General features: G+C 39.8%; 4 protein-coding genes across 7 annotated transcripts in view; 2 read left to right on the top strand and 2 right to left on the bottom strand.

Moving 5' to 3' along the window:
• Positions 1–2722: 2722 nt before the first annotated feature.
• LOC118733296 (segment polarity protein dishevelled) lies at positions 2723–5102 on the bottom strand. Its single transcript, XM_036462643.1, has one exon. It carries the CDS (start codon positions 4636–4638, stop codon positions 2887–2889), a length of 1752 nt encoding a protein of 583 aa, XP_036318536.1. The 5' UTR covers positions 4639–5102; the 3' UTR covers positions 2723–2886.
• A 2002-nt stretch (positions 5103–7104) lies between these two features.
• On the top strand, positions 7105–14109 carry LOC118733294 (5'-3' exoribonuclease 1). 4 transcript variants are annotated; one of them, XM_036462641.1, is made up of 21 exons: positions 7105–7383; positions 7436–7536; positions 7597–8034; positions 8109–8550; positions 8612–8841; positions 8898–9013; positions 9076–9268; positions 9327–9500; positions 9582–9872; positions 9935–10203; positions 10274–10424; positions 10482–10650; positions 10719–10951; positions 11015–11329; positions 11415–11555; positions 11638–11845; positions 11961–12269; positions 12300–12889; positions 12957–13193; positions 13261–13392; positions 13459–14109. In XM_036462641.1, the coding sequence occupies exons 2-21, from the start codon at positions 7462–7464 to the stop codon at positions 13522–13524; spliced, it is 4779 nt and encodes a 1592-aa protein (XP_036318534.1). In that variant the 5' UTR covers positions 7105–7383; positions 7436–7461; the 3' UTR covers positions 13525–14109. The 4 variants fall into 4 exon arrangements, with proteins under 4 accessions (XP_036318534.1, XP_036318532.1, XP_036318533.1 ...); XM_036462639.1 differs by having other exon boundaries at positions 7105–7296; positions 11961–12889; XM_036462640.1 differs by having other exon boundaries at positions 11961–12889; positions 13462–14109.
• On the bottom strand, positions 14094–18501 carry LOC118733295 (probable ATP-dependent RNA helicase DHX34). Its single transcript, XM_036462642.1, has 12 exons — positions 17648–18501; positions 17212–17581; positions 16997–17145; positions 16707–16928; positions 16438–16635; positions 16188–16382; positions 15965–16101; positions 15315–15905; positions 15006–15238; positions 14646–14919; positions 14451–14572; positions 14094–14374 (listed from the first exon to the last, which is right to left on the bottom strand). Exons 1-12 carry the CDS (start codon positions 18413–18415, stop codon positions 14190–14192), a joined length of 3444 nt encoding a protein of 1147 aa, XP_036318535.1. The 5' UTR covers positions 18416–18501; the 3' UTR covers positions 14094–14189.
• A 3498-nt stretch (positions 18502–21999) lies between these two features.
• Positions 22000–27275, top strand: part of LOC118733290 (general transcription factor 3C polypeptide 1) — an 8176-nt gene continuing 2900 nt past the window's right edge. The window contains exons 1-8 of the mRNA XM_036462633.1: positions 22000–22384; positions 22445–22641; positions 22702–22841; positions 22900–23109; positions 23171–23453; positions 23550–23911; positions 23969–24062; positions 24119–26950. Of these exons, the coding sequence (XP_036318526.1) occupies positions 22297–22384; positions 22445–22641; positions 22702–22841; positions 22900–23109; positions 23171–23453; positions 23550–23911; positions 23969–24062; positions 24119–26950 (4206 nt within the window). The 5' untranslated portion in view covers positions 22000–22296. The remainder of the gene's footprint in view (positions 22385–22444; positions 22642–22701; positions 22842–22899; positions 23110–23170; positions 23454–23549; positions 23912–23968; positions 24063–24118; positions 26951–27275) is intronic.

Raw genomic sequence — 27275 nt, 5'->3', positions numbered from 1 at the left:
ATACTGTGACCGTAAGACCTGCACACAAACTAACCCGCGAACACAGGGTACAATGGGTGTTTTTTGTAAAAATCGCCGGAAGGCAGTCCTCTTACGCTCATTGTTGTTGTTGCAGCGGCACCACCAAAGGAGAGGGGCGTTAGATGACTAGGAATGAGCTGATCTGTGAGGAAGTGATTGGTGTCATGGGGAGAGACTCCGCATGCCGGACACTCATTGGTGATATCGGGATCGAGTCTTGATAAGTAGCTGTTTAAGCGACTGCAATATCAAGACCGTAATTGGGCCAGAGTAAATCGGGTTTCCCGTGGCATTAGAAGCTCTGTGTCTCCAAAGTGTGGGAATTGGGCTCCAATGACGTTATTTATAAGCCAAGAGTCGTGGTAGATGGAGACCAACTCTCTATGAATACCGTTGATCTCTCGTCGGGTCCAGAGGTTGTTGGAAGGAGATCTGGACCACGTTCATATATTCACAAATATGTATGCCTTCTGACGTGCCTGGACGGACCTCTTCCTCCAGTAAGGGCCTGTTGGGGTGCTCACGTCTGTGGCAGTGCGGCGTTCTGATAAGTTTGCAGCCCAGGTACTGCCGGTGAGAGACTTGAGGACCTTGTTGCGGCTCTCTACTTTATTGATAATTGCGGTTGAGTGTGCGGTCATTTACTTTCGAGCAGAATTCATCCCGGACGCCAGTGTGGAGCAGTCGTGAGCATTTGAGATCAAGGAAACTCCCTCCTGAGGAACCTACGAGATATAAAAGTAACGCATTATGGGGAGAGAATACCACATTTGTAGTTGTTGTTGTTGTAACGGCTACTAATCCCCGCTCGGGTCGGCTCATCCGTAAAAGTTGTCGTCTGGCACAACTAGATGGAGGCCCGGGAAGGGCGAAACTTCCATAGTGTCTGCCCATAGGGACAGGGGCGTTAGCTGGGTGGGGTTTCGGGGGCATGCGAAGAGGTGCCGTGAGTCATGTGGCGACTCTCCGCATGCCGGCACTCGTTGGGCCACATCTTCGTTCACTTTGCTGAGATTCGAGTGTAGCCTGCTGCAATATCCAGAGCGCAGTTGGGCTATTGTGGTGCGAGTCTCCCGAGCCAGACAAAGTTCTGTCCTGTCCACGTCGGGTGGTTGTGTGCCCAAAACGGCATTCATAGGTCAAGAGTCTATATAACTCAGGACCGGCTCCCTGTGCGTCTGTGGCGCCCTACTAGGAACTGCTTGCAGATAATTGTGTTATGTTCCTTAATGGGGAGCATCTGGTCCTCGTAGTGCAGGTGGTGTTGAGGCAACATCAGAAGGTAACTCCACGATTTTCGGGTTGTCACTGTCGGAATTGGTTTGCCATCGACGTGAATACCCAGCTGCAGTCTGACCTCCATCATCCAAGTTGTAAAGAGGATTGCCCAGGATTTCGTAGGGGAGAGGGTTAGGCTCCTTGCAGTGAAGAAGCGAGAAAGTTCGGAGAGGTAGCCGTTTACTTTCGAGCACAAGTCATCAATTCCATTCGCAGACGCCATTATCGAGCAGTCGCCAGCATAAGAGACAATCGACACTCCCATGTTGGTTGAGGGAGCTTTAATGTATAGTAATTAAACAGCAGCGAGGAAAAGACACAATTCTGTGGAACACCCTTTAATTTTTCTCAGTTTGCTGGTTGTCTCTAAAAATGACTGACGAATATCGACCACTCTGATAATTCGTCGACCACCGTTTGAGTCCTCTTGGGAGAGAGGAAGCCTAAATATCATCAACGCTCTCAGAGGGGCGGTTACGGTTTAGGCCAAGAGTTATCTGAATGTGAGTGAGGGTTAAGTGATGTTGGCATACTGTGCTCTTTGTGGAACCCATGTTGATGTCCCGATACAGTCAGGTGGTTCGTGTAGTGCGGGAATAGCAGGGTCTCAAGTGTCTTCGCTGCTGGGGAAAGGAGAGTTATCGGACAATAAGACCCAAGTTTTTCAACATCAGCATTCTGTCGGCTTCTATGGCTTTGGAGGCTTTCGCCTTCCCGATGGCTACCCAAACTTCAACGCTGGTGTCAACAAGAAGCGCACTAACTTTGGCAGTTTGTGCAGTCTTCTGGTCACTCGCCGTTTGACTTTGTCCGCCGGAGGATGCAGCATAAACTGTCGGCTAAAATAGCTCACGCATCGCTCCGGGTTTGATCCCTTATTTATTATCCCACAAAGCTAATACGAGATCCAGAAGCTGCAAAACAAATGCGAGAACCTGGAAATTGGTACCACGAAAATATTAATTAAATAATCAAAAAATTGCATACCACTTTGTATTACACAGCTTTTTAAAGATTGATTGTCAAGCTTCCTATGGCCCAACCTTGCTATGGCCTAACGAAAATTTTAAACGCTTACATGAATGCAATCTAACACCCTGACGCATGACCTTCGTGCTGCAATTCTGTTCATGGGCCTCCATATTAATATAGCGTTACCATAAATAAATATACTACATACTACATAATAGTTATAGAATACCCTATCGGACATATTTTGAAAATCAACCTTTTGTAAAAAGTCAGTAGATTACTAATGAAATTTAAAAGCAATTACCAAAATTTTGAATATTATGCATCTAAAAGTCCATTTTATCCATACTTAACTTCCACTTAGTACCTACGTTAGTTATGTTAAATCTCCGTAAAGAATGGCAAATGATAAACCGCTTCTATTTTTTTTTATTTTTTTATTTAATTTTTTTGATTATCGTTATATTGTATTTAATTATTTTTATTATCATTGTGGTTACTAAATTCTCCAAATTTTATCCAAAATTATGTATGTATGCATGTAATGTATTTATGTATAATTATGTGTGTATGTACTTGTATATAAAAAGAATAAACACAATTTCATTGCAATTTCTACAGTACGTAATTAAAAACCGACGCATCCTGTTCGTTGGTGCCACGATTCGACGAACCGGAAGATTTGTTTGAGCCATGTTGTATGGTCATCTGATTGGTCTGATGTATAACCGATGTGATGTCGCTCTGCGATGCTGATATATCCTTGCTCGTCAACACATCTGAGCTACTCGAACCAGACGAGATGTGTCGCTCTGTTAATCCATATTGTATGGGCTGATAACCGTGACTGGGATTATAGGTGGCTGAGTATGGCATGTAGATAGGGGGGTTCGGCAGTGGACCAATGTCGCTGGTAATGCTTTCCGTATCAGCGCGACTAATGTTGGAACGACAATTGGTATTACGATCGTCATTGACCACATAATAGCACTGCTCAGAAAATGTCAACTTGTTAACAGTATGTTTAATATAATTGTTGCGCAACATTGCAGAGACAATGCGACGTGCCTCGCGTCGGTCTTGCACATCCTCCACATTCTCTAGCACCCAATTTACAGCGTCAGCGCCAATAAATGCATTAGGTATGGTTATTTTTAACCACATTCGATCTCTTATTTCTAAACCACTATCGGGCTTTGTCATGGCCTTTACAATTTCTTCCAAATTGTTTTGATCTAGTCGCTCCTTGATCGGTTCTGGTATATCGGGTATAATACTATCATGTGCAGTCAATGCTTGAGTGTGTGCCACCCATGCGCCGGGATCGATGGGTCGTACCGGCTCTGTTCGTGGTATAGTGAAGTATCCTTTTGGATTTGGATCCCAGCACTTAGCAACTACTAATTTTATTGGTCCAGGCTTCTGCACAACCTCACGCAGCACGCGCACAGCCTCATCATTGGTCATGTTCTCGAAGTTAACTTCATTGACTTGAAGTATCATATCGCCTGGTTCTATGCGCCCATCTAACGCCACAGCTCCGCCTTTCATTATGCTCCCTACATAGATACCACCATCACCGCCGCGATTCGACTGGCCCACAATCGAAATGCCCAGAAAATTAACTGCCTCCATGTTAATGGACACAGTTATGATATTCAATGACATTGTTGAATCAGTTATCGATGAATAACTGGATGTACGTGACATGCTAGGAGCTCGTTTTTTACGGCGTTGGGGTTTCTTACGCACCTGTAATCTTTGCACGCTGCTGTAGTCGGTCATGTCGCGATCAAGGGTGATTTCAGATTCGGTGCCAAACAAACTAGTCGAATCCAAGTCACTAGACAGCACAGAAGCAGACTGATATGTAAGAGGATGCTGCATCATCGGATTTGTTATGACACCCGTATTCGCCATACCCACGCCCACTCCCGCGCCCCCACCACCACCAATACCCATAGCCGACATGCCTACTCCCATCATACCACCAACTCCGCCGCCTCCCATCTTCTGCTGTTGAGCACCACGCATAGTTGGACGCACCTCGCACTCACTGGCCGGCAATTCCGAACAGTTATCAGATTGATTTGTACCGTCGGCCGAAACCAGCCAAGAAACTACTCGTCCATTGAAACAGGGAAGTATCGTAGAATCATCGGCAATCTCTTCTTTTACGACACCAAAATCTGCATCCATAGATTTGAAGAAATATTTGTAGTTGTTATTTTGTTTGTTGAGCACCATTTTGAAGTCTTTCAGTGTCACTTGCGCCGAGGGTATGGGAATTTTCACCAAATATGGGGTAGTCTCGTCATCAATGTGATAGATGACTTTTGTTTCATGACTATTCTTATCTGCGTCCATTTTGTTGTGTGTTTGTGTGTTTCGTAAATTCGATAAGTGCCTAAATTCTTTATTTACCGGCCGCTGTACCACTTTCTACTTAAGTAATGAGTGTCTTTCTTACACTTTTATTGTTTATAATTTATTTTAGTTCAATCTATGACACTTTACAACCCGACGAAGCTTCCATTTTTTTCTTTTGGGTTGGGTTAACAGTGGGGCTTGGGCGCTGCTCCTCCGCTGCTATTCACCGAAGGCGTTGCTCGCGTCGGAGCATGTTTTTTATTCGAAAATTTGGCCTTTCGATCTCCGTATATCATAATTAATATAGAAACAACAGTGAATTTTACACTTGCTTGCCAAATTAAGGAAAAATTATTTATTTTTTGTTTACAGACTTTTTCTAATTAATCGCTGGAAAAAATATGCAGACAGCGAAAAAAGCAACACTATTTGACATTCCGAAATTGAAGTCCACACGTGTGGATCACGAGTTGACGGTATACTTTGTGCAAAATACAGCGATGCCATAAGTGCCGATTTTTCTTCAATTTTAAAAATTTTGGGCTGTTTTTTATTAAAAATAATTTAAAAAAAAAAAATTTTTTAAACCAAAATGTTACACTGAAAATATGTTCAAAATTAAGATTTTTGTTTATGAAGAAAGATGACGTATGAAATATCCTACAATAGCTTTGTTCCACACGTTTTCCGGGCTGTTTTGGTAATTATAGCCCGGTTACGCATGCTTGCACTGCTATACCATTTTCAACGTAAAACTCAAAACCCAACTGAATTCTACATGAGCGTAAAAATATGTTACTCTATAACAAGTGTCATAAATGTGTCAACACGTGCCAATAGTGCCCAGAGCGTGAGGAACTTAAAAAAACTACATTTTGTGCCCGGAATCAATAAGGATCGATTGTTCAATATCCGGTTATCACTACCACTACACTATCGACGATTTCGACATCATGCATGTAACATGCGATCGATAAAGCAGTCGTTGTGCTTAACCGGAGCTTCTGCCTTCGATTTGTGTTAATCAGACATTGAACAGCCGGCCCTAAATCAGCTCTAAACAATGATTTTTGTGTATTTCTTTTATATGGCTAATAAAATTAGCAAATACCTACATTTCTGAAACTTTTAGTACGTTTATACCACATAGCGAAAAATCAAAATTCTCCAGACTTCGCTGCCATGCCCTGTTATGCGCTGCGTAGGATAATCGCTTATATGCAAAGCTCATTAAACAGATTCGATATGTGGCAATTCTCATGTTACGAGCTGCAGCACAATGCAGGTATAACCAGCGCTTTAGAAACTTTAGATGCACTGAAATTTGCTAATACTTTCACAAAACTCGCCGTTTTTTTAATATTTTGGTATTAATTCTTTTTATAAATCATATATTTTGCAATTTAACACAATAAAACCACGTTTCCTGTCGAAAACTTGCCAGTTGTTAGTGTTTAGTGTTAGCAAAAGTAAAACTACTCAAAAACGCATATACGTGGTAGATTTCAGACCTTGTGTGGTAGATACTCAAATCCCGCGGGCTCTTGTGGAACAAACCTAATAAGAGTATTCGCTATCATGATCCAACTTCACAAGATCTGACAAGATGAAGCAAAAGAAAAAAGTAATTTTCTAGCTGACGTTTGTAATTTCGGCGCCATGTTATTTCCTTTGAAAAGTAATCAAAGAATATGAAGACGAAGCATAAAGCAAAAAATGCCAGCAATTATGTAGCACGTTTGTGCTAACCAATTTATTATTTTTGTACATGTTTTTGCAAACTATCACCACGCACTTCGTTTTAATAATATTTGCACAAAAAATTTATTGAAAATTGCTTAAAAATCACTGAAATAAACCACCGACAAAATACACATAATAAAAGAAGCAAAACAGGAATAGCAAACTTCAAAATTACGAACGTCACACATTGTTTTCTCACTTGCTTTGCGAGTTACTAATAAAATAAGTATGTAAATATTTGTTTATTCGGTAAAAGTGCACTTCAGCGGAACCAGGCCAAAATTTACCAAAAAATTCAAGAGGGGTATCAATCGACGCGTTTTAATGCGAATAATAACAATCCGAGACCGGCTAAAAGCATTTAAGACTTGACGCATTTGCCGGCGAACGCATATTGTGCACCTTTGCTTAAATATTTTACTGTGATAATCTCAAAATCGTAGTTTTTGCAAAAGAGGAAGCAACATAATGGGCCGTATGAATAAAAACTAAGCAATTGCTTTTTCTTAAAATTGTATATATTTTACTCCAATTTTGTTTGATTAAATTGAGTAAAAGGTCTGAAATTTTAAGAAAAAGCAATTGCTTATTTTTATTCATACAGCCCAATGTAAGGCTTTAAAAAAGATGAAACACTCCCATCGGACTGAAAACGGCAACGCTGGTGTTAAGTTACTAAAATACAACACTGTGCTTAGCGATCAATCGAACGGAACTTTAGATTGAATTGCCAAATTTTCGTTTTTATTTGCTTTTCATTGCAACAAAAGGTGCAAAAATCGGGCTGAGTACAACTGTTTTGTTAGCAAATTACTTGGAGTACATTGCAAAATATTTTGCAATTATTTTGTTTTCATATTCAAGTGGATTTATATATATTGGATATTTGCAGTTTTACAATTCTGCAGTTCGGTAAGTTTTTATCCCTGCAGCGTGGAAATACTTCCAACAAGCACAACAACAAACCGGATTGGGGATTAGTGCAAAAAAGTATTATATGTATGTACATACTCTATTGAAATTCCTGTAATAATTTTTACCCGTTTTGTAGATTGATCGGTAACAAAAACCTAAAATATGGGAGTACCAAAATTTTTTCGCTATATCAGCGAACGTTACCCTTGCCTCAGTGAGTTGGCAAGAGAGCAATGTGTACGTAATGTAACTTAATGTTTTGTCCATTTTTAATTGATTTTTATTACTCTTTCCTAGATTCCGGATTTTGACAATCTCTATCTGGACATGAACGGAATCATTCACACGTGTTCACATCCAGATGACGGAAACTTTCACTTCACTATAACAGAAGAAAATATGTTTAAGGATATTTTCAATTACATTGATAAATTATTTTTCCTTATCAAGCCACAAAAATTATTTTTTATGGCCGTTGATGGTGTAGCGCCACGCGCTAAAATGAATCAACAACGCAGCCGGCGCTTTCGCTCAGCTAAAGATGCTGAATTACTAGAAGCACAAGCTAAAAGTCGTGGCGAAGTTCGAGAACATGAACGCTTCGATAGTAATTGTATCACGCCCGGCACAGAGTTTATGACGCGCCTACAAGAGGCACTACGCTATTTTATAAAGAATAAAATAAGTTCAGATCCATTATGGCAAAAGTGTCGCGTTATTCTCAGCGGCCATGATGTGAGTACATTAAATATATACACCATGTTCAAAATCAGTTTTATATTATTTTACAACTATTGCATTTGATTTAGGCCCCAGGCGAAGGGGAGCATAAAATTATGGACTACATTCGTTACCTCAAATCTCAAAAAGACTACGATCCCAACACACGCCACTGTCTCTATGGACTAGATGCAGATTTGATAATTTTAGGACAATGTACACATGAATTGCATTTCGTAGTGTTGCGTGAAGAAGTCAAATTCGGGCGAAAGACCAAGCAGACGTCTGTAGAAGAAACACGATTCTTTCTCTTACATTTGGGATTGTTGCGTGAATATCTCGAAATGGAGTTTGACGAATTAAAAAAATATGATGACAAGTTTGACATATCCAATCTTATCGATGATTGGGTACTTATGGGTTTTTTAGTTGGCAATGACTTTATACCGCATTTGCCATGTATGCATATTTCATCGAATGCACTGCCATTATTATATAAAACCTACATTAAAGTATACCCAAAACTTGGAGGAAAGTAAACATTTTTTAAATAATATGTATAGCTTTTGAATTATATTTTTTAAATTTACAGGTAACATAAATGAACAGGGGAAACTAAATTTAGAGCGATTGGAAAAATATTTCGCGGCACTTGCAGATGTTGAATTTGAAATATTTCAAGAAAACCATACAGATTTGAAATATTTTGAGGGTAAACAAACGAAAAATGGCATAGATGAAGCGTTTGATTTTGATATAGCTGAAATAACGGACGGAAATCAGGATACCGATCTCACTGAGTTAATAGAGAGTAGTAGACAGGTGTGTAAAGCGCGTCTGAACTACATAAAAAAATATTTAACACTCCTCCTCCATAGTTTTTGGAAGACGACAGTGAAGACTTGTCGGATGAAGAACAACATATAGCTGACGAGTTTGAAACCTACAAGCGCCATTATTATATGAATAAATTAAATCAGAATGATATGAACAGGTGCTCAGCTTAGATTTTGCAGCACCCATCAATTGTATGAATTAAATTTTCGTAATTTGCAGTGAATCAAAACGTGAACAAGCTATCTGCTATATTACCGCATTGCAGTGGATTTTGGATTACTACTATAGAGGTGTGCAATCTTGGGATTGGTATTATCCCCATCATTACGCACCATTCATCAGTGACCTGAAAAACTTCAAGGATTATAAAATTAAACTTAATCTGGGTAAACCATTCCTGCCATTCGAACAGGTAGTCGATCACACATTCCAAAGAATTGCTGTTTTAAATTACTAAATATTTTTTGAAGCTCTTGGCCGTTCTACCAGCAGCTAGCAGGGACCTATTACCTTCTGCATATCGTGATTTAATGACTAGCCCTACGAGCGAACTGCTGGAATTTTATCCACAAGACTTTGAAACCGATTTAAATGGTAAAAAACACGAGTGGGAAGCGGTGGTCCTAATTCCTTTTATTGACGAAGTAAGAATATTTGTGGCATATTCTTCATTCCTCTCAAAAGTTAATTATTTTTTATTTATATTTACATATAATGTTTCGTAGAAGCTCTTACTACATGCCATGAAAGCTTGTGAACAAAACCTCACACCAGCTGAAATAAAACGAAATAGGCATGGTCCAATGATGCAATACGATTACAATCCGGAACCTCAAGAAAGCGTTCCAGGTATTTTCTCGATGAAAGCACTATATCATGTGTTTTGTACCGAAAAGAAGATTTGGTCCAAAGAAATCGCTATACCGTCCGATAAGACTGTATGTGTTGAATTGCCAAATGCAGCACGTACGGTATTCTTCCCTGGATTTCCGACAATGAAGCATTTAAAATACAATGTAAGTCGCTGTTTTATGTTTGATACACATGACATAGATAATTTTTTAAATTTGTTGAATAGTTTGAATTAAAGTGTGCACGTATACGTGTTTTCGAGCACCCAAGTCGTAATGAAAATCTTATACTTAAACCGCAAAATCGCAACGGTTTCGACGATATCTATAGCGTTTCTGAAAAGTTTTTGAATCAGGTAGTTTACACTGGCTGGCCACATTTAATAAAAGCTAAGGTCGTTGGAATATCCAGCAAAGAAAAATATATTGATGTTGATGGTGTAAAAGACATGGAACAAAGATTATTTCAAATACATATGAAAACGGCACAAGAACAGTGAGTTAAGCAGCACCTCTATTACGTGATAATTTTCTACAATATCCAAAAACTTATTTTTTTTGTTAAGTCTCACAACTCGCATGGGCATAGAGTTTGATGACTTCACAGTTTTGGTGCATGTTCGTACATATATCGGCTCCACGTACACTTGCGGCAGTCAAGGAAAAATTATAGTAAACGATGCCTGGAGTCAATCAGTGACAGCTTATCCTGCTCAGGTAAATTCGACGGGTTTAGTAGATAAAAAAAAAAATAGTTAACTCCCTACATTTCAGGGGGTAGTTTCGGAAATCGCCGTACAAAAGAATTTTGTTTTGCAACCGAAAAAAGTGGAAAATTTATTTCCAACCGACAGTACGGTGTTTTTCTTGGGTAGCCCATACTTTGGAAGTGAAGGAACTGTACTCAACCCACTATTAGTGTACGAATGTGGCCGCTTAAAAGGTAAACTGAAAAACATTTTCAAATTCATCGTTTAAAATCCATTAAAATTCTTTCCCACATTGCTTTAGTAAACATTACAGTTTTACCGGAGCCAGATTTCTCTGCTGCAAAGTTATTGCAACAACAATTAGAGCGTGACTATGTAAACTCTTTTCAAGCAGCCGCCACAATTGGCTTGCAGATGAAGTGTCTTGGTCGTGTGACTGGCACGGTATTAGTAGTAGCTGGCGCTAGACGGGCGCAACTGCCAGATAACGTGTCCAAAGTAAATATTGGATTACAATTCAAGTTTCCTAAACAGGTATGAAAATTAAGAAATTTTGGGTAACATAGTTATGCACATTTAATTTTTTTTTTACTTTAGCAAGAAGAACGTGCTGGCTACTGCCGACGCATCAACAATCAATGGTTTTACTCAACAAAGGCTATTTCACTTGTGCAAGCTTATTTTGAAAAATTCCCAATGGTTTTCGATTATTTAAGTCGTTCCTCCGAGCGTAATGAATTTTGTTTTGAAGAAGATTTATTCCCCGAAGAAGTTGGAGAACATAAGGTAGATGAAATTATTACATGGCTAAACAGCCAGGAGCATATGCAAGCAGATAGACGTTCATGTGGCTCACAAACTATGGAAAAGGAAGCTGTGCAGGGCGTGCTTGACGCTATAGAACAATTAAAGGTGCGTGGAATGATTTAGCATATATTTTAATATAAAAATACATAATTCTTTTCCACATTTTATTTTGTTCCTTTTTTCTTTCAAGACTTTACCTGTAAAGACTGTAAAGCTACAAGTGAAGCCTCATCTTCTACTGAAACCTGACGTAACGCTGCCAGACATGTACAAACCCAAGCGATCTGTGAGATTATTTGACCGCGTTGTAGTAGTTAAGACTACTTACATGGTGGGTACTTTTCTAATTTTTTACAGTGATAAATAATCTGTGAACAATTTTTTTACCCTTCGCGATTCTTTTTCATAAATAGGTACCTTTAGGTGCAAAGGGCACAGTTATAGGCGTATATCCGGTAATCGATCCAAATCCCGTGCGGTTGGAATGCGTAAAAGCAGTTGATACTTTCTACGAAGTGCTCTTCGACAAACATCTACCAAGTGGCAATGATAAATACGGTATCGCAGAAGAACGAGTTTATAGGGTGTCGGAATCATCGTTGTTACTAATTTTCACCCAAGGTGGGCCTTGATTTTTTTGTACATTGCATTTATTTAGATATGTACACTTTTTTACTTCACTGCACTCTTGCTTTTGACACTTCTCAATCGTTTTACTTTCCATCCTTAATCGTAGATAATAAGCAAAACGAAATGCAAGATGTGAGAAACAACCAATTCACAAACGACGTCAGATATTTTGCAAATAACAACACCAACAATGTACAGCGTGACGCACAGCAGCAGCAACAACCAAGTCAACCGACTGACTTCAATGGGCCAAGCAGCAGTAATAAGAGCAAAGTAGTTATTTTGCAGCAAAAAGAAAGCATACCAATGCCTCTAACTTCGCTACCGACACAAACAGGAAACAAGCGCCAAGGAGGTGGAAGTACCAGTTGTAACGACGATTTCTGGATGCCAGCGGCAGAAACTAAAGTAAAGCATACCTCAGAAAAAGAATGGCGCCAAGTGAATACTCAAAGCAACCACATAGAGAAGAACAATGGAGATTTTCTAAGTAAAATCAATAGTATTGTGGCACAATCTTCTACAAGGCCTGCACCACTTTTGTCGGGAGAAGGTCAAAAAATGCAACAGCTGTCGCCTAATACAAATAGAGCATCTCGCATCAACGCGGTCCCCTCCTCGCCAAACTCGGCGGCAACGAGCAATTCTAGTGTGGCTGGTGGGAATGAGTGTCAAGCTGAGACGCAAGCCTTGAAGAGTTTACTTGGACTTGGTCTGAACAACGCAACTATTCTGTCGCAAAGCAACAGCGCAGCAGCCCAACCGTCGAAAAAGCAATTACCCCAACCTCCCGCAGGCTGGCGCAGCGATGCGCAGCAGGCTCAGCAACAACCCCACAACAGTCAGCAGCATTATCCGATAACATCGATTAGGCCTCTGCAGCCGCAGTCAGCGGCTCTTATGCACTATGGCGGCGTCAATATGGCACATTGTCAGCCAATGCCAACACCACCATACAACAACATGAGTAGTTTCTACCCACAAAGACCTCAGCCGTTACAACCGCATCCAATGCAACATACTGCACCATTTTCAGTAACTTATTTAAATTTTTGTGGTATAGTAAGCATGTAAACCTAGTTAACGTACCGAATAATTTTAGATGCCGCATATGACAGCTGATATACGGCATGGCATGGCAAATGAAGGCATGAGCCAGAAAAGCGCTTTCATTCCATTACAAGTATTACGTGGTAATTCTCATCAGCAAACACAGCCGCCCTATCAAGCTTCTCCGCCACAACAGCGCATGGCGCAGCAACAACAGCCACAAAGACCAATGAGTGGATCTAGTGGTCCATTAGTGAGCACAACAAATATAGAGCTCCTGCAAAGAAATGTAGGTAGCATAAAGTAGATTTTAAAATAAAGTTAAATATGTTTAATTGGCTGTCCTTCCCATGTAGCTCAATAATTTACAAATCCAGCAGGAAAAGTTGGAGTCAAATATGATACCACCGCAGCAACAACAAACGCAAGCACAAGTTGTTGAAATACCAGTTATTATCGCTGCGGAAAGCCAAAACGCTATAAACGAGGTAAGAATTTAAATATTATTATCCTCCATTATTTTAGCCGAATTTTATGGTGCCGTTATTTTTTAGCACCTAAAACGTAAACGCTCACCGCGAGTGCCTAAGATTGGCGCACGATTCGACAATGCACACTAGTATGTTCTAGACGAATAAAGTCGCTTAAGTATCATTTCTTGTTAAGAAAACTATGCAGCTACTGTTATTTAACTGACGAATATATTAGAATATTAATGAATTAACTATGTAGCTCGATTTTGAAGTGAGTCAAATTGCACAAAATCTTTGACATCAAACTAAAAATGTATTATTGACATATTATGTATTTATATTATACAAATACTAGATAAAATTTTGGTTAAGATTATTATGCGCATTCGTTTACTTTTATTTTTTAACAATTCAAATATTTTAGTTGTGTATATACTTAAAATCGAGTTATATAGTTGACTCCCGATCTTTTGAAGAAAAATCGAAAATTGTTAAAGTAAGCTTAATTCGATATACATACATATGTAAATATTGTACTAACTAAATGTGCTCATCTCATATTTTGTAAATCACTTCCACATGTATGTAAATTATTTTACCTGATGTAATAAGCTTAACATTTAAGTGTTAAGAGCAACATTTACATAAAAATATATATATGTATATGAATTAACTTAACTGACCATGTAATGAGAGTAATAAACACAAGCAAAAACTATCTACATACAAGAATGATAGAATACATAATTTTCTGGATCGTGATCTATGTACATACATATGTATGTATGTATACATTTCGTCTACACTTTTTTCTATTCGTGATCAGTTCTATTGCAATATTTTCGGTGTCTCAAAATATCAATTTTACTAATGTGCAGCTCCTTTTGACATGTCTCACAAAAGTAGGCGCTACCTTTGCCCGACTTCGAAGTGCTGGCAGTGGGCGGAGAATCTGCATCGCGTTTTTTAACTGCAGCCGCAGTAGCCGTGCTGCAAGCTGTAAGAAGTGCATCGAGAATGAAAACAAGAAAAAAACGAAACAACTTATTTAATTTAGTTTAAAAGTGACTCACCTTTTTTGTGCAATAATTTCTCAATCGTGTCCAAAGCCATTTCCGTTTCACAAGTTTTGCAAACCCACGTATGTTGCCGCATCTCAGCTTCCATTGCTAATGTCCATTGTACTTCCTGTAGACTAAATTTCAAAGTTGAAAACGTGTTAAATGGTGGAGTATATTTTGAATTATAAACATATTCATTTAACCCACCATCCATATACCACATTTTCAGCAACGTTTATACCACCTTTTTCATCATTTTCGCTAATCGCATAGTCAGAAGCAAATGGATTGTTCCTTAATAACTCAGAATTAAGCTTTATGTGCGTGTAAAGCGATTTCAAATCTGCTGGCAGCAAACGTTTTATTGTGTAGCTTACATTGACACTCATAAAATCTATGAGCGATTCCCAAAGTTCGCCCTCCTCATCCTTGGCGGATTTTTCTTTTTTAATACTTTGACTTTCTACATTGTTGACTAAATCTAATGCGAATACACGGCAGACAATAGAAAGCATAAGCTAACCAACAAATTGCACAAGAATTACATTTTTTTTTACTTTAACTTACCAGTCAGTTTTTGTGACAACAATTTGGCCCAGAGCCTGCGGAGTTTGATGGCGCGGCATAGGAGCTCACAGCCCGTTTCAGGCACAGGAAATTCCAAGCATAACCATGAATCACACACTATGCGTGTTACTGACGCATTCGTATCGACTGAATAGGAAAATAGGAGTAGAGCCTGAGCAGCTGGCATTCGAATACAATTCATCAAATAAGGCTTTGCCGTCTCTAGCAAATTCCTACCAGTAAAAAAATAAATAAATGAAATATTCATAGGTATGTAAAATGTAACTTCACTGCAAACTAAATGCTTACTGATAGCACAACACCTGATGCCGTGTACTAAGCAACTGTTTTGGTGTATAATAGTTTGGTTTGTCTAAGATGTCGCTATCATTAAGTTTCAGTACATCATAATACTTTGCAAAGTATGCATTTGGATGTATGGATATAAAAGGTTTGAGAAAGGTGTGAAAGAACTGTTGACTGCCGCTTTTGCAGTAGTTGAATTCGTCGGCGATAGCAATTTGTGGATAAAAGCCACTAACTATAATTAGCTTCAGCAATAGTACATCGCGTAATTTATCCACTTTGGAAGAGTGTAAGAGAATTTCTAATTTTCCGGCATCGTGTTGAAGCCGAAAATCTACATCACGTATATCATCGCCAGCAGCGGCGTCATCGAACTCTTCATCTCCACCGTAGCTGATATGCTTAAGAATCTTTCGTTTCCGAGGCTCCTGATATTTCTGTTTACGCTTCATAGCTCTTAGCTGGCGCACTTCACCGTGACGACGCGCACGTTCAGCGCTTGTTAGCTGAGTGGTATCCTCGTTTTTGCATGTCATATTACAACTTTCGAGAATGTTTTGAAATTGGTTACGCAATTTAGTGATCTCATAGAAACTGCAGAAGGGAGAAGAAATGAAAAGCCTTTTCTTTAAATGTTTTTTTTTTTACCATACCGCTGCTCTTCAATTCCCAGTTTATGACACCACTTCCTGGTATTTTCATTATTCCATTTAAGTTCCAACCACTCATTGTAAGCCCGCAAAAGCGTGAATATGTCGCCTTGGTCGGATTGCAGAGGCTCTCTTTCTTGCTACGAAGGATAAATATTTAAATTTTTTTGGCAAACTTTTGGATTACTATCTTCATTCAATTTTTTTCAAATTATTTGGTACCCACCTCACACTTGCGATCCGTATAGGCGCGATTTGTAAACGGATTTTGTACGCTCATCGTGGCTGCTAAAGTTAATATTTTTTCAATGTCAGGAAAAACACAACCCATGAGCAGCATTTTGCCAATTGTTATTTCCACTGGTAAGTTTGAAAGTGACCTGCCTAATGGTGTTATTTTTTCATCAACAGCTAGTGCATTCTGAAAAAACAAGTTGGCAACAAATCTTAAGTGAAAGTATGTGTGATTTCCTCACATGCTGCTTCAAGGACCATATGGCTTGTTCAATGGATTCCTCTTCCGGGGATTCAATGAACGGAAATGAGCGTACATTTGGCAATCCCATTGCAATCATTTGCAAAAGTATTGTTTCTAGCGGAACACGGAAGATTTCTGGAGTTGGATACGCTTCGAATGCGGCATATTGCTTCTCTGAGAAGAGACGGAAGCAGGTCTACAGAATACATATAGATGTATGTAAATATATAAATTATTGGACAAGGTGTTGTTTTTAATATTTCTTACGCCCGGTCCAGTACGGCCAGCACGTCCTTTACGCTGCTCAGCTGATGATTTCGATACCCAAAATTCTTTTAGTCGTTGACCTTTGCAACTAGCATCATAACTCATTTCCTTCACCTTGCCCGAATCGATAACAAAACGCACACCATCCACTGTGAGCGACGTTTCAGCAATATTTGTGGATACTATGCATTTACGCATGCCCTCAGGAGCGTAGTCGAAAACCTAAAGAAAATAAATTTAAAAAACTTACATTGTACGGCATTTTATATGTAAATACAAAGTAGTATCACTTTATCTTGATCAGCTAAAGCCAAACCACTGTGCAAAGGTAATATAATCCAATGGGAATTTTGCTCAGAGTATTCCTTGGCTGCATCGCAAACTATAGCGATTTCGTTTACACCACTAACAAAGATCAGTACGTCTCCACGTTCCGTGGCTAAAATTTGATTTTATTTAGTTTATTATTTGATAAGTATTTTGAAAAGATTTTGTACCAACATACTCGGATATTTCTGATCTATCAAGCTTAGCACCTGTATGTATGGTGCTGGATCCAAACGATTGGAGCTTTTGGAAGAACTCTTACTGCCCCCAGCGCCACCTTTCAATTCCAAACTTGCAGGAGGCATAAACATGGTTTTTATTGGATATAATCTTCCAGGTACCTCAATTAGCGCAGACCCTTCATTCTCGAAGTAATTGTAAAACAAGTTTACATTTATGGTTGCCGACATAAGTATTAGCTTTAGCTCTGGCTTAGCATGCAGCAAGCATTTTGTAACTCCCAACAAGAAGTCGCCAAATAGATTACGTTCGTGTATTTCATCCAATATGAGAACATCGTATTGCTCTAAATTTGTTTCCACTGCCAACTAAAGCAGATAAAGTATTTTAAACCAAACGTAAATAAAGTGAAAATACATACGAATATATCTTACTTGTCTCAATAATAAGCCTTCGGTAATGAATAGTATATTTGTATTCTTGGTTTTATTTTTTTCGAATCGTATCTGAAAACCAACTTTTGAACCATAGTCATCCAGCATTTCATGCGCCACACGCTTTGACAGCGAGACGCATGCCAAACGGCGTGGCTGTGTACAAGCTATGCTACGATATCCAAACTCATATAAGAACTGAGGTACCTGCGTGGATTTTCCACATCCGGTGTCACCAGCAATGATCAGTACTCGTGTTCGCTTCAGTTCCTCCTCTATTTTTTGCTTGAAGCGAGAAATTGGTAGTGATTTTTGTGCTTTACGCAATTGTTTAATTTTTCCAAATTTCTCCTTTTGCTTGAAGTCCAAATAAGTAAGCACAATTTCTCTGAACTGTCGGGCTCTCAGTTTTGTAAATATATTTTCGTCGCTACTGTGACAACCTCGTCTTAATTGTTCCCATTTGGTACCCCGTTCTAATTCCAATGATATATATTTGCGTTTGTGAAATGTTTCTTGATCATACATATCAGCGTCATGCAAGGGCTTAATAAGAATTGGTTGTCCAGCATTTCTAAGCATGCTTTCATATTTATTGGCGAACTTCCAAAAATCTGCCTCATCTTCTACTATAGGAGTCAAATACTTATCATCCCCTTGGAGCAAATGTCTGAAGCTGGATTTGTGATCGCAAAAGGAAAAGTTGATCAAATTGGTTTCATCCTCACGGGAGCTGGAGCTTTTAGAAGATTTCAACGATTTCGACATATTTCCAAATACTATCCAAATAAATATCACAGCTGATAATTTAGAAAACGTAAACAAAAAAATTATCCGGCATGTGATGATTGTGAATGAATTAAAAATGTAAGTACATTCGGTTGGCAACACTAGGTTTGTTCGTCGAGTAAAAAATTTGTACGAATTATAATTTTTGCTCAAATCGCGTTCGTTGAGATCAAAAAAATTATCCATCACTCAAAAACTGAGCGCAAATTGACAGTTCTCCTGGAGAGAAGTTGCAAATTCTCGCTGGACAAATTTTAGTCAGCAAGAATTTGCAATCAGTCGCAAAAGCGCTCCTTCAGTGTACGGTCGCGGGACCGATCGAGTTAAAAGTTACGAAAATATATACAAATGGACAAATAAAATATGTGAATTTTAAGTATCTAGTGTACCGTTTAAGTACAGCTTCAACAAAATGTTATACAAATAAACATGGAATCACTTAAAAGAAATCGAACGTAAGAGATATTTTAAATAAAATATACTTGTTATTCAACCTATTAAATATGATGCTGCAACACTGAAATATTTAAAATACATCGTGTAGAACACTGAAAAAATTAAATCCAATTTCTGGAACCCAATGAGACGAATAATTGATAATTATTAAACAAGAATGATAGAATATAAGATTTCACCAATCGAGCTGAGATCAATGTTACAAATACAAAATTTTGTATGGCGAATTACGTAATTCGGAAGGTAATTGGCAAGACGAATGACGAATGGGAGAGCGAATTACGAAGCGTGGAAACATCGTATTATATCTGCCCTGCTTCTGTCTCATAAGATGAAGCAGGTACCGCTGGCTTTTACTCTTAGGTTGCAGACAGAGTGGAAGCGAAGCCGAAGATGAAGACGAAGCCGAAGGCGAAAAACAGTGCAGTAGTAAACATGTGAAAGTGATCACAGTGCAAACGAAGACGAAGGTGAAGACGTTGCGCAACCGGTCAGCTTGAAACTGTGCGGTACTGTTTTCAAAGACGAATCGCTTGCTGTGATGAGTTGTTTACAATTTATTTAACTGTTTGCAATTGTGAAAAACGCGTTTTTCAAGAAATTGGCTAAATTTTTGGCAAAATGTAATCAAACGTATAAATTGGCATTCTTGTATATTCGAATAATGTCTGTCCTTTGTCGTAACACATAATAGAAATGGCGAAATTCTCCAAAAGTTGTCCTATACAAATTATTTCATGAATTGCTGTTTTTTCTTTATTTTCTTTTGATTTCATTTAAAAAAAGGTTTTATTTAGAAACCAATCCTCATATCATTCATCTTCCAGTATGTACATTCGCCAGCTTGGCCGCAACGCAAACAATTCGTCTTCGGAGCCGTCTTCATCTTCATCTTCGGCTTCGCTTCCACTCTGTCTGCAACCTTAGACTAGGTTCACACAGAGAGAAACTTTTGTTGCTCATTTTCGGCAATTTCTTTTTTGGTGTTGCCCTTCGCGTTCACACAGAGAAATTCTTTTGTACACAATTGTTGTTGTCAGCTGTGAACGGACAACTAGAATTACTCAGACGAACGAAAGCACAAAGCATGTTGCCCGAGCACGAGCCACTCGGTGCCCTTCCCCCTTCCTCGTCTCCCCTTCTCCTACAAGTAACGAGTTGCCGCGACAAAAGTTTTTCCCATGACAGCCGTTTTTACGTACCGGAAGACTCGGGTTTTACCCGACCAAGGGCTGTTGTTTCGGCGATCTAACCCCTGCTGCGTGTACCAGAGACGATTACACCACAACTCCACCTCCGTCAGATGCAATACGTGCAATGGGTGGAGCCATCTCCGAGTTTGCTCAGGCCTCACGACTCACATGCAATGAACTACTGCGTATGTGGCTCCTTGCTGCGCCAATCGAGCTGCCTCCACGGCACAACACAAACACAACCGCACAACAACACAATACAATAGACAATACCACAGACACAACAGACCACACTTCAGATACAACTGCCTTGGCTGGTGTCACTTTAGGGCATGCTCAAGACTGTGCACCACGCGAGATTGGACGAGGGACTATGAGGGTCCATGCCGTGCCGCTCGGTCGCAACCCCCAACTGCGACGCCGCCCACTAACACCACAGGGCAGCAGTCTCAGCAGCAGCAGGCACAGCATGTGGCGGCACGGCAACACAACACACATCACTAGGCACACGAAGATTTTACAATTCAACTGTAACGGACTTCAGAGCAAGATCGAGGAGATAACGGTCGGCACGGAATATTAATAGCTGCGGTCCAAGAGACGAAGCTGCACGGCAATTCAATATGTACTGTTGAATTGCGCCGGATACAACGTGCACCGCCGAGATCGCGAGCCAGATAATGGTGGAGGCCTAGCGTTCATCATGCACCACACCGTGCAGTATCGTCCTATCGAAGCAGACATCGACTGCAGGGATACCATCCTAGAAAGTCAGGGAATTGCTATCCGGTCAGGCGATGTCGAGCTCGAAATATTTAACATATATATACCCCCTGCCACCAGCTGCCCGGCAGGATATCATCCTGAAATAGGTGCGCTCCTCAGAGGTGAAAACCGCATGATAGTTGGTGACTATCAAACGATCGTAGGGAACACAATTGGCTGAGCAGATAGACGATCTGACATTCTGCACAATGAACGACGACGCATCCACCAGGGTTATGGGGAGCTGCTGCAGTTCGCCAGACCTAACAATAGTCAGCGCTGGTCTGATAAACAGCGTATCATGGCGACCTATGCTGACTTTAGCATCAGACCATCTGCCTATAATCATGTCGATTGATAAACCAGCCGACTTTGCTTCCGCGGATCACCGGACCTATGTCAACTTCTCCTTCGCTGCACTACCCATACCAACCGACGTTCACGTAGGTGAACGTAAAGTTCGCAGGGTTGTTACTGCTGTTGCAGCCCGCTTCATCCCAGCTGCAAATTCTTGCTATCGAATTTTTTACTAACAGAAATTAGCTAGCAGAAGAAGAAGAACAAATGTCAAAAGCCGCCATTTGTTGAATTGGTTAAGCATGAACAAAAGTAAAAAGAATGGAAATCAAAATATTAATGATTTACTGGACTGTGTAAGTGCTTGTGTATAATGCAAAGGGGGTAAAACTGATTTATAAATAGTAAAATATTTACAGCAGGATGTCAAAAGAGTGCAATAACTATTCACTTGCAAGTTTTTACTAATTTTGTGTTTAATAACTTTATCTCAATTTCACGCTCTATTTTGCTTTTACGCTCTCGCTGCAATTTTCTACTAGAGAAGTTATTATACACAGCTATGGTTCATGGGGATTTCAGTGGCAAAAGTACATCGATATACTTTCTTGACTCGACGTATCAAAATATTAAAAAAATATCGATATTTTTCGATACATCTCGGTGCACCGATTCGAATATAATTTTTCAAATATTACTTCCCAAAAAATACGCATGCTATCGCAAAATTTTACAAAATTTAAAATTAATTAGGCACTGTAATTGAGCTAATTAAAGCCCAGAACTTAAGTAAAGCTTATGCATCGGTTATTTATATATTGAGTTGAAAATTGTCGGTGCATCGAAACAAAACATCGATATTTTCGATGCACCGATATTTTACTGACATTCCTACTAGTTTGTAAACACTTGTTTTTGCCTTTGTTTATGGGGGAAAAATAATTTTTTAACAATTTGGAGCAGTACACATATAAACTAAGTGACGCGGAATACACTTCGATACCATCCGGTCTCAATTAACTGCGGTTAAAACAGGTCCGCTTCTTAATCGCTAACCTATTTTATTACGCACAGCGTGATCCCAGAGATGGTTTAATTCACACAAGGCATCATAGTCAATTGGTCTATATAGAGAAGCTGAAGGCGAAAATGATTCGTCCAATTAGACGCAGTCCAGTTTCCCAGATTATATTGGAAGAAATTGCTTTGGAGGGATTGGAAGGAATGACACTTTCATGTAAAGTTGACTTTTGAATTTTTTTCGTCATTATGCTTAACAGTTGTGTGATGCTTTCAGTACTCTGGGCTTACTTAAGTTTAGATTTAGAAGCACCGATTCCATTACCTTCAGATGTGCTGAATCGTGTGTGGGATTTCATAAAGCGCAATACTCATCAATTAGATTTTTATGAATTACCTACTGAGAGAGCAACATTTCCATTAGAATGTCGTTTCACCTACGAAGATCCTGATTTTGGAGTGCCGCGTGCTTTGGTACGAAATATATAAACATGCAATTATATATGCAATTAATTAACTTATTTGACTGAACAGGATCCTGAAAAATTTCCGCGGTACAAGTTTGTCCCAATTGAGGATGGCAAAATTCAAGGTTCCTGTGAATTCTATAAGGAGAGAAAACGTATTGAAGCCACTGAAGTCAATGATTTGAGCGCTGAATCTGTATTTGACCAGTGAGTATCTTTTTTTTTTTAAATATAACCTCCATTAACATTCCACTTCTGCACTTAGCTGGGGTAATCGCTTTGTTATAGTAGCTTCACAAAATTTACGCCTTTGCGTTCTTACACCCAGAAACAAACCGATTCCGCGGGATTTCACGGTAACACAATACTGCTTTTGGGAAGCAATTGGTCGGTCACGGTATAATGGCGAAACAACATCTGGACCTCAATCTCTCCTTACGATGTGCAAAGATTCCTCTGTGCTATTTTATATTAAGTAATCTACTACACCATTTACAAAAATAATCATCCTTTATAATGTAACCAACTATCTTTAGGAATAAATTAATTTACTATGGGTTGATAGTACAACAACCATTCCATGAATATCGCGATGATCGCCTCTGTAATACAGCCTTACTCAATCTCTCGCAGTATGTACCGGAAATACCACGTAATATAACAAATCTTCTGGAAAAAATTTATACTTTGGTTAAAGAAGCCCCTGGGGAATACCTTCCGTTGGTGCAGTTGCGTAAAGCGGTTCCATCATTTGCACGTAAATCGGCATTTCGCCGTCTCGCATTAACACCATTTTTTCAGCACATTTTCGAGCTGCAGGTGAGTGTAATGTTTCCATGTAGTAGTTACAAGATGCGACAAAAAATACTGTCGACGACGACAACCAATTAATGAATTTTATCAACCGTTTTGTAGAAGGTAGGTGTGGGACGAAAAACTAATAAAGGAAAGGATCTTAATGTCCTTTCGATCACTTTAAAAAACTCTGAAAAACCTGTTAACGAACTTATTGCTGACTTTTTGGACGAGCAAAAAGAAGACGAAAACAACTTCTCGGATGCTTATGTTGACAATAAGCATGCTTTTGTAGATATGACAATCAAAGAGGAATTTTATCGCGCAGTTTTACGACATGGTGCTCGCGGTTGCAGTCATACAGAACTCGCCAGTTACCTCAGTGAATCACACTCCATAATACGGCAAATGGTTAAGTGTATGCAGCGTGAAGGACTGATAGTAACGCATGCCGTAGATGAAGGGCGGCAAAGAGTTTATAGGTAACGCATAATAATAAGCACTCAAGGATTCATTAAATTACATCTTTTAATCTTTAGGTTCGTGGCTTTGGAAGTAGCAAATGCAGAGAAAGCTACTAAAACGGAAAATTATTCAGAACCAACTGCAATTATAAAGTTCAATGAGCTACCGGTAGGACAAATTTATGTTTTGCTAAATTTTGTACTTAATATTCAGTTCTTCTCCAGTCTATAACCCAGCTTGAAGACACATTCACTGTCGATTGCCCACAAATCGAAGCCAATGTGGAAGAAGACAAGTACGAAGACAAGCAATTTCGCGTGATTCATACACAGCGTCAACAGTCGCGTCGTGATTTTATAGTTCGCCAGCTAAACGAGCATGCAGTCTTACAAATGGTCATAATACGCCACAGATTGTATACATTTGAGAAAGAACAAGGATTAACAGATGAGATATGTGCTAAGTCCATGCGACGACTGCTTGAGGAACTTCATAAAACCGACAATTTAAACATATATAAAGTCGTGCTTAAATATCAAGGGCACTTGCGCATTTACCGTTATGCAGCCCATCCTGCAGTAGATGCAAATCACATGTTGATTCAGCGCGAAGTTAAGCGCTTAAAAAATAAGCTATTAATAGCGAGAGAGCGTGAGGAGCAAAAAAACCGGAATCGGCTACGTATTTCTCGGAAAGTTTCCAAAAAGCCTCACAAAGCTGTTGCTGAGGTCAAGCCCACAAAGATGGAATCTACCCCCGAACATATGACTAATAACAATCTGCCTAAACCTCCAAAGTTTCTCATATCACGTTATATGCACGAATTTCTTTTTTATATCGTAGTGGAGTTGAACGAACATCAAAATATGTTGGAAATAGACGAGACGTTGCTGCAAATTTGGAAAGAATCTGAGCCTGCATTGCAAATTAATCAGTTTTTAGAAAGTTTGCATGCTGGAGGTGAAGTGCAGCATGCGTACACGCAGCAGATTAGCTGGCGCGCATTCATAACACCTTTACCGAATTATGCAGACAAACCTGCTGGCTGGGTATACTTTTTGGACGCCATTGACCGGATGCCGCTGTCAATTTTTAATAAAATATTTAGATTTCAGCAAACAGATGGCGATATGCTAGGTGAATATCTAACACATCCTGTGCGCCAGCACTACTTGCTGCGTCAGTTACCAGTTGAATTACAAAATCAAATTAATCGCACGTATCTTCAGCGCATTTGTAGCTTGGTACTTAAATTATTGAATCACATGGGGTTAATACAGGTTAATGAAAACACTAATTTCAAAGATTCAATGCAGATATGGGTATATTTGAATCGACTTGCACAAATCATCGATACCACACCATCAGAAGCGAGCTATGCCAAGGTCAATTTAGCCCAGAAGTATGAAAAGCTAGATTTCTATTTTTCAACATTCGAAGATATTGCTCAATACTGGAACCAGCTACATCGTATTTGCATTTACACCAAACTCGGTGTTCGTAGTGCCAAACTTCAAGGGAAATCTGAAAGGGCTAAGCTTCTACAATTTGTGCGTAGTGTAGGCTTTGACGAAGCCCCTCAATATGATAATGGCGACGTGCCGGGTGACCGCGCAGGTGCAGCTGGTCTTGCTGCTCAATTATTTGCGCACACCATGCGCGGTTGGTCATGGGTATTGCATACGAACACCAAACCGAAGCAAATACGCAGTGGACGTGCAGCGTTGTTGCGTGGTGCCAGCAGCAAACACCTGCGTCTCATGGGTTTACGTAAGACACGCATGCACGCATCGCAAATCACGCGACTGTCACATTCGGCTACAGTAAAACGCACTACGAAAAAGAAGTCTGCCTCTATTCGGGACGCCACTGATCGCGATGCGCTGAAGAATATGCGTACTCTACGCGCCTGCTGGACCAAGGACGAGGATGATTTACTGAAGCTAGCACGCGCCGTGTACATCTATATAGCTGCGCCTGTACCGGTTTTGGGGCTCATGGTAGTTGGTAAAATTTGTCGAGACGTTATCAGACAACATCTGGGTATACGCAACAAAACGTCGCAAGCGTGCCATCGCCGCATGCAATATATCATGAAAAAGGATCGACATATTCCCGAAGTTCCCACTTGGGTGCATATCTTACAAACAAGCGTCGAAATACACCGGCGTTACGGGGAAAACTTTCTGCAACAATTGAAAAATATCTATCCACAGCGCGAGGAATACAGCGACGCTTTAGCCGTGCACTTCATACAGATCTTTCATTATTTGTATCAAATGGTGAACAATATTAGAGGTAAGGGAACTTCAGATGCTATGAGACCACGATTTATGATACCCGACACTCTTGACGAATTCAAGCGCCGCTTTAGTATGCGGTCCGCAGCAACGGATGAAAGGATTATGAAATACCAAAATCCATGCAATGAACAAGAAGCGCTAACAATGCTTGCAGTTGGTGTACTGCATAGCTCACTTTGCTCGGCGCTGGACAAGACCACTTACACGGCGCAAGCTTTTGAGATTTTTAAAAAATTCTCGGAAGAAATACTGCAAAATGCCTTCAAGATAGCGCGTAATGGTGCCCTGATTGTGGCAAATAAACGCAGGATTCTAGAACTGCTGCCTAGTCAACTAACAAGTCCAGCATATTCGCTGTCGGCACATTATCAGCGTCGTTTGCTCTCCTTACGCATACCGTATTACATTTACGACTCCCTCTTTGGATTCTTTGAAAATGTCGTAGCTGTTTTGATGAAACCCAAACGGGAGCCCATAGAACAACCCTCGACTAGTAAGCGACATTCCATAAGTAATATAGTGGAGCTAAAGTCGCCGAATGCCGGGCAACTATATTTTGTCGCTGAAGGCATGGCACGAAGTTTTTGGACTTGCAATGTAAAATTGCCCATCAACATTTTGACTGTTGACGCTGAGCAAAGGCAGACATTGTCCTCGATGGATCGCATACTCGATCATTATCATTGCATATTCGATAATGCACCTAAAACGGAGTATACGAAGAGTTTCGAGAGTGAAGCCAACGAGAAACAGGTAAAAAATAGTGATATATGATTATAAATGTTGTAGCGGCACTTCCAAGCCCCAACTAAATCGGCTAGTGTATCAATCGTTGTAGTCAAGCGCAAGTAACGGAAGGCCCATTAAATTTGCTTTTTCGACTAGGTAGGTCCAAATGAAATGCGGAGTTAACTAAGGTGGGTTTAAGGAGGTATGTGAAGAGGTAATTGATTTCTTGTAGGGTGCTTTCACAAGCAGGAGTTTAACCTGCTACAATATCCATTCCGGCCTTAAATTTCCAAACAAAACTTCACGCTTCGTATTGTTGGACCCTACCTTACGGTCAACCAAAACTTAC

This window comes from Rhagoletis pomonella, unplaced genomic scaffold (genome assembly GCF_013731165.1).
Source record: "Rhagoletis pomonella isolate Grant_MI unplaced genomic scaffold, Rhpom_1.0 Rhpom_scaffold_00002, whole genome shotgun sequence".
Lineage (NCBI taxonomy): Eukaryota > Metazoa > Arthropoda > Insecta > Diptera > Tephritidae > Rhagoletis > Rhagoletis pomonella.
The sequence above is the reverse complement of the archived record's forward strand: the minus strand, read 5'-3'. Positions and strand labels throughout refer to the sequence as shown.

Coding starts and splice junctions, on each gene's coding strand:
- LOC118733296 (XM_036462643.1), bottom strand. CDS start 4,638: ATGGACGCAGATAAGAATAGTCATGAAACAAAAGTCATCTATCACATT.
- LOC118733294 (XM_036462639.1), top strand. CDS start 7,462: ATGGGAGTACCAAAATTTTTTCGCTATATCAGCGAACGTTACCCTTGC. Junction 8,035..8,108: donor TTATTCTCAGCGGCCATGAT/GTGAGTACATTA, acceptor CATTTGATTTAG/GCCCCAGGCGAAGGGGAGCA. Junction 9,269..9,326: donor CATTCCTGCCATTCGAACAG/GTAGTCGATCAC, acceptor TATTTTTTGAAG/CTCTTGGCCGTTCTACCAGC.
- LOC118733295 (XM_036462642.1), bottom strand. CDS start 18,415: ATGTCGAAATCGTTGAAATCTTCTAAAAGCTCCAGCTCCCGTGAGGAT. Junction 16,383..16,437: donor TATGGTCCTTGAAGCAGCAT/GTGAGGAAATCA, acceptor TTGTTTTTTCAG/AATGCACTAGCTGTTGATGA. Junction 14,375..14,450: donor GAAATTATTGCACAAAAAAG/GTGAGTCACTTT, acceptor CACTTCTTACAG/CTTGCAGCACGGCTACTGCG.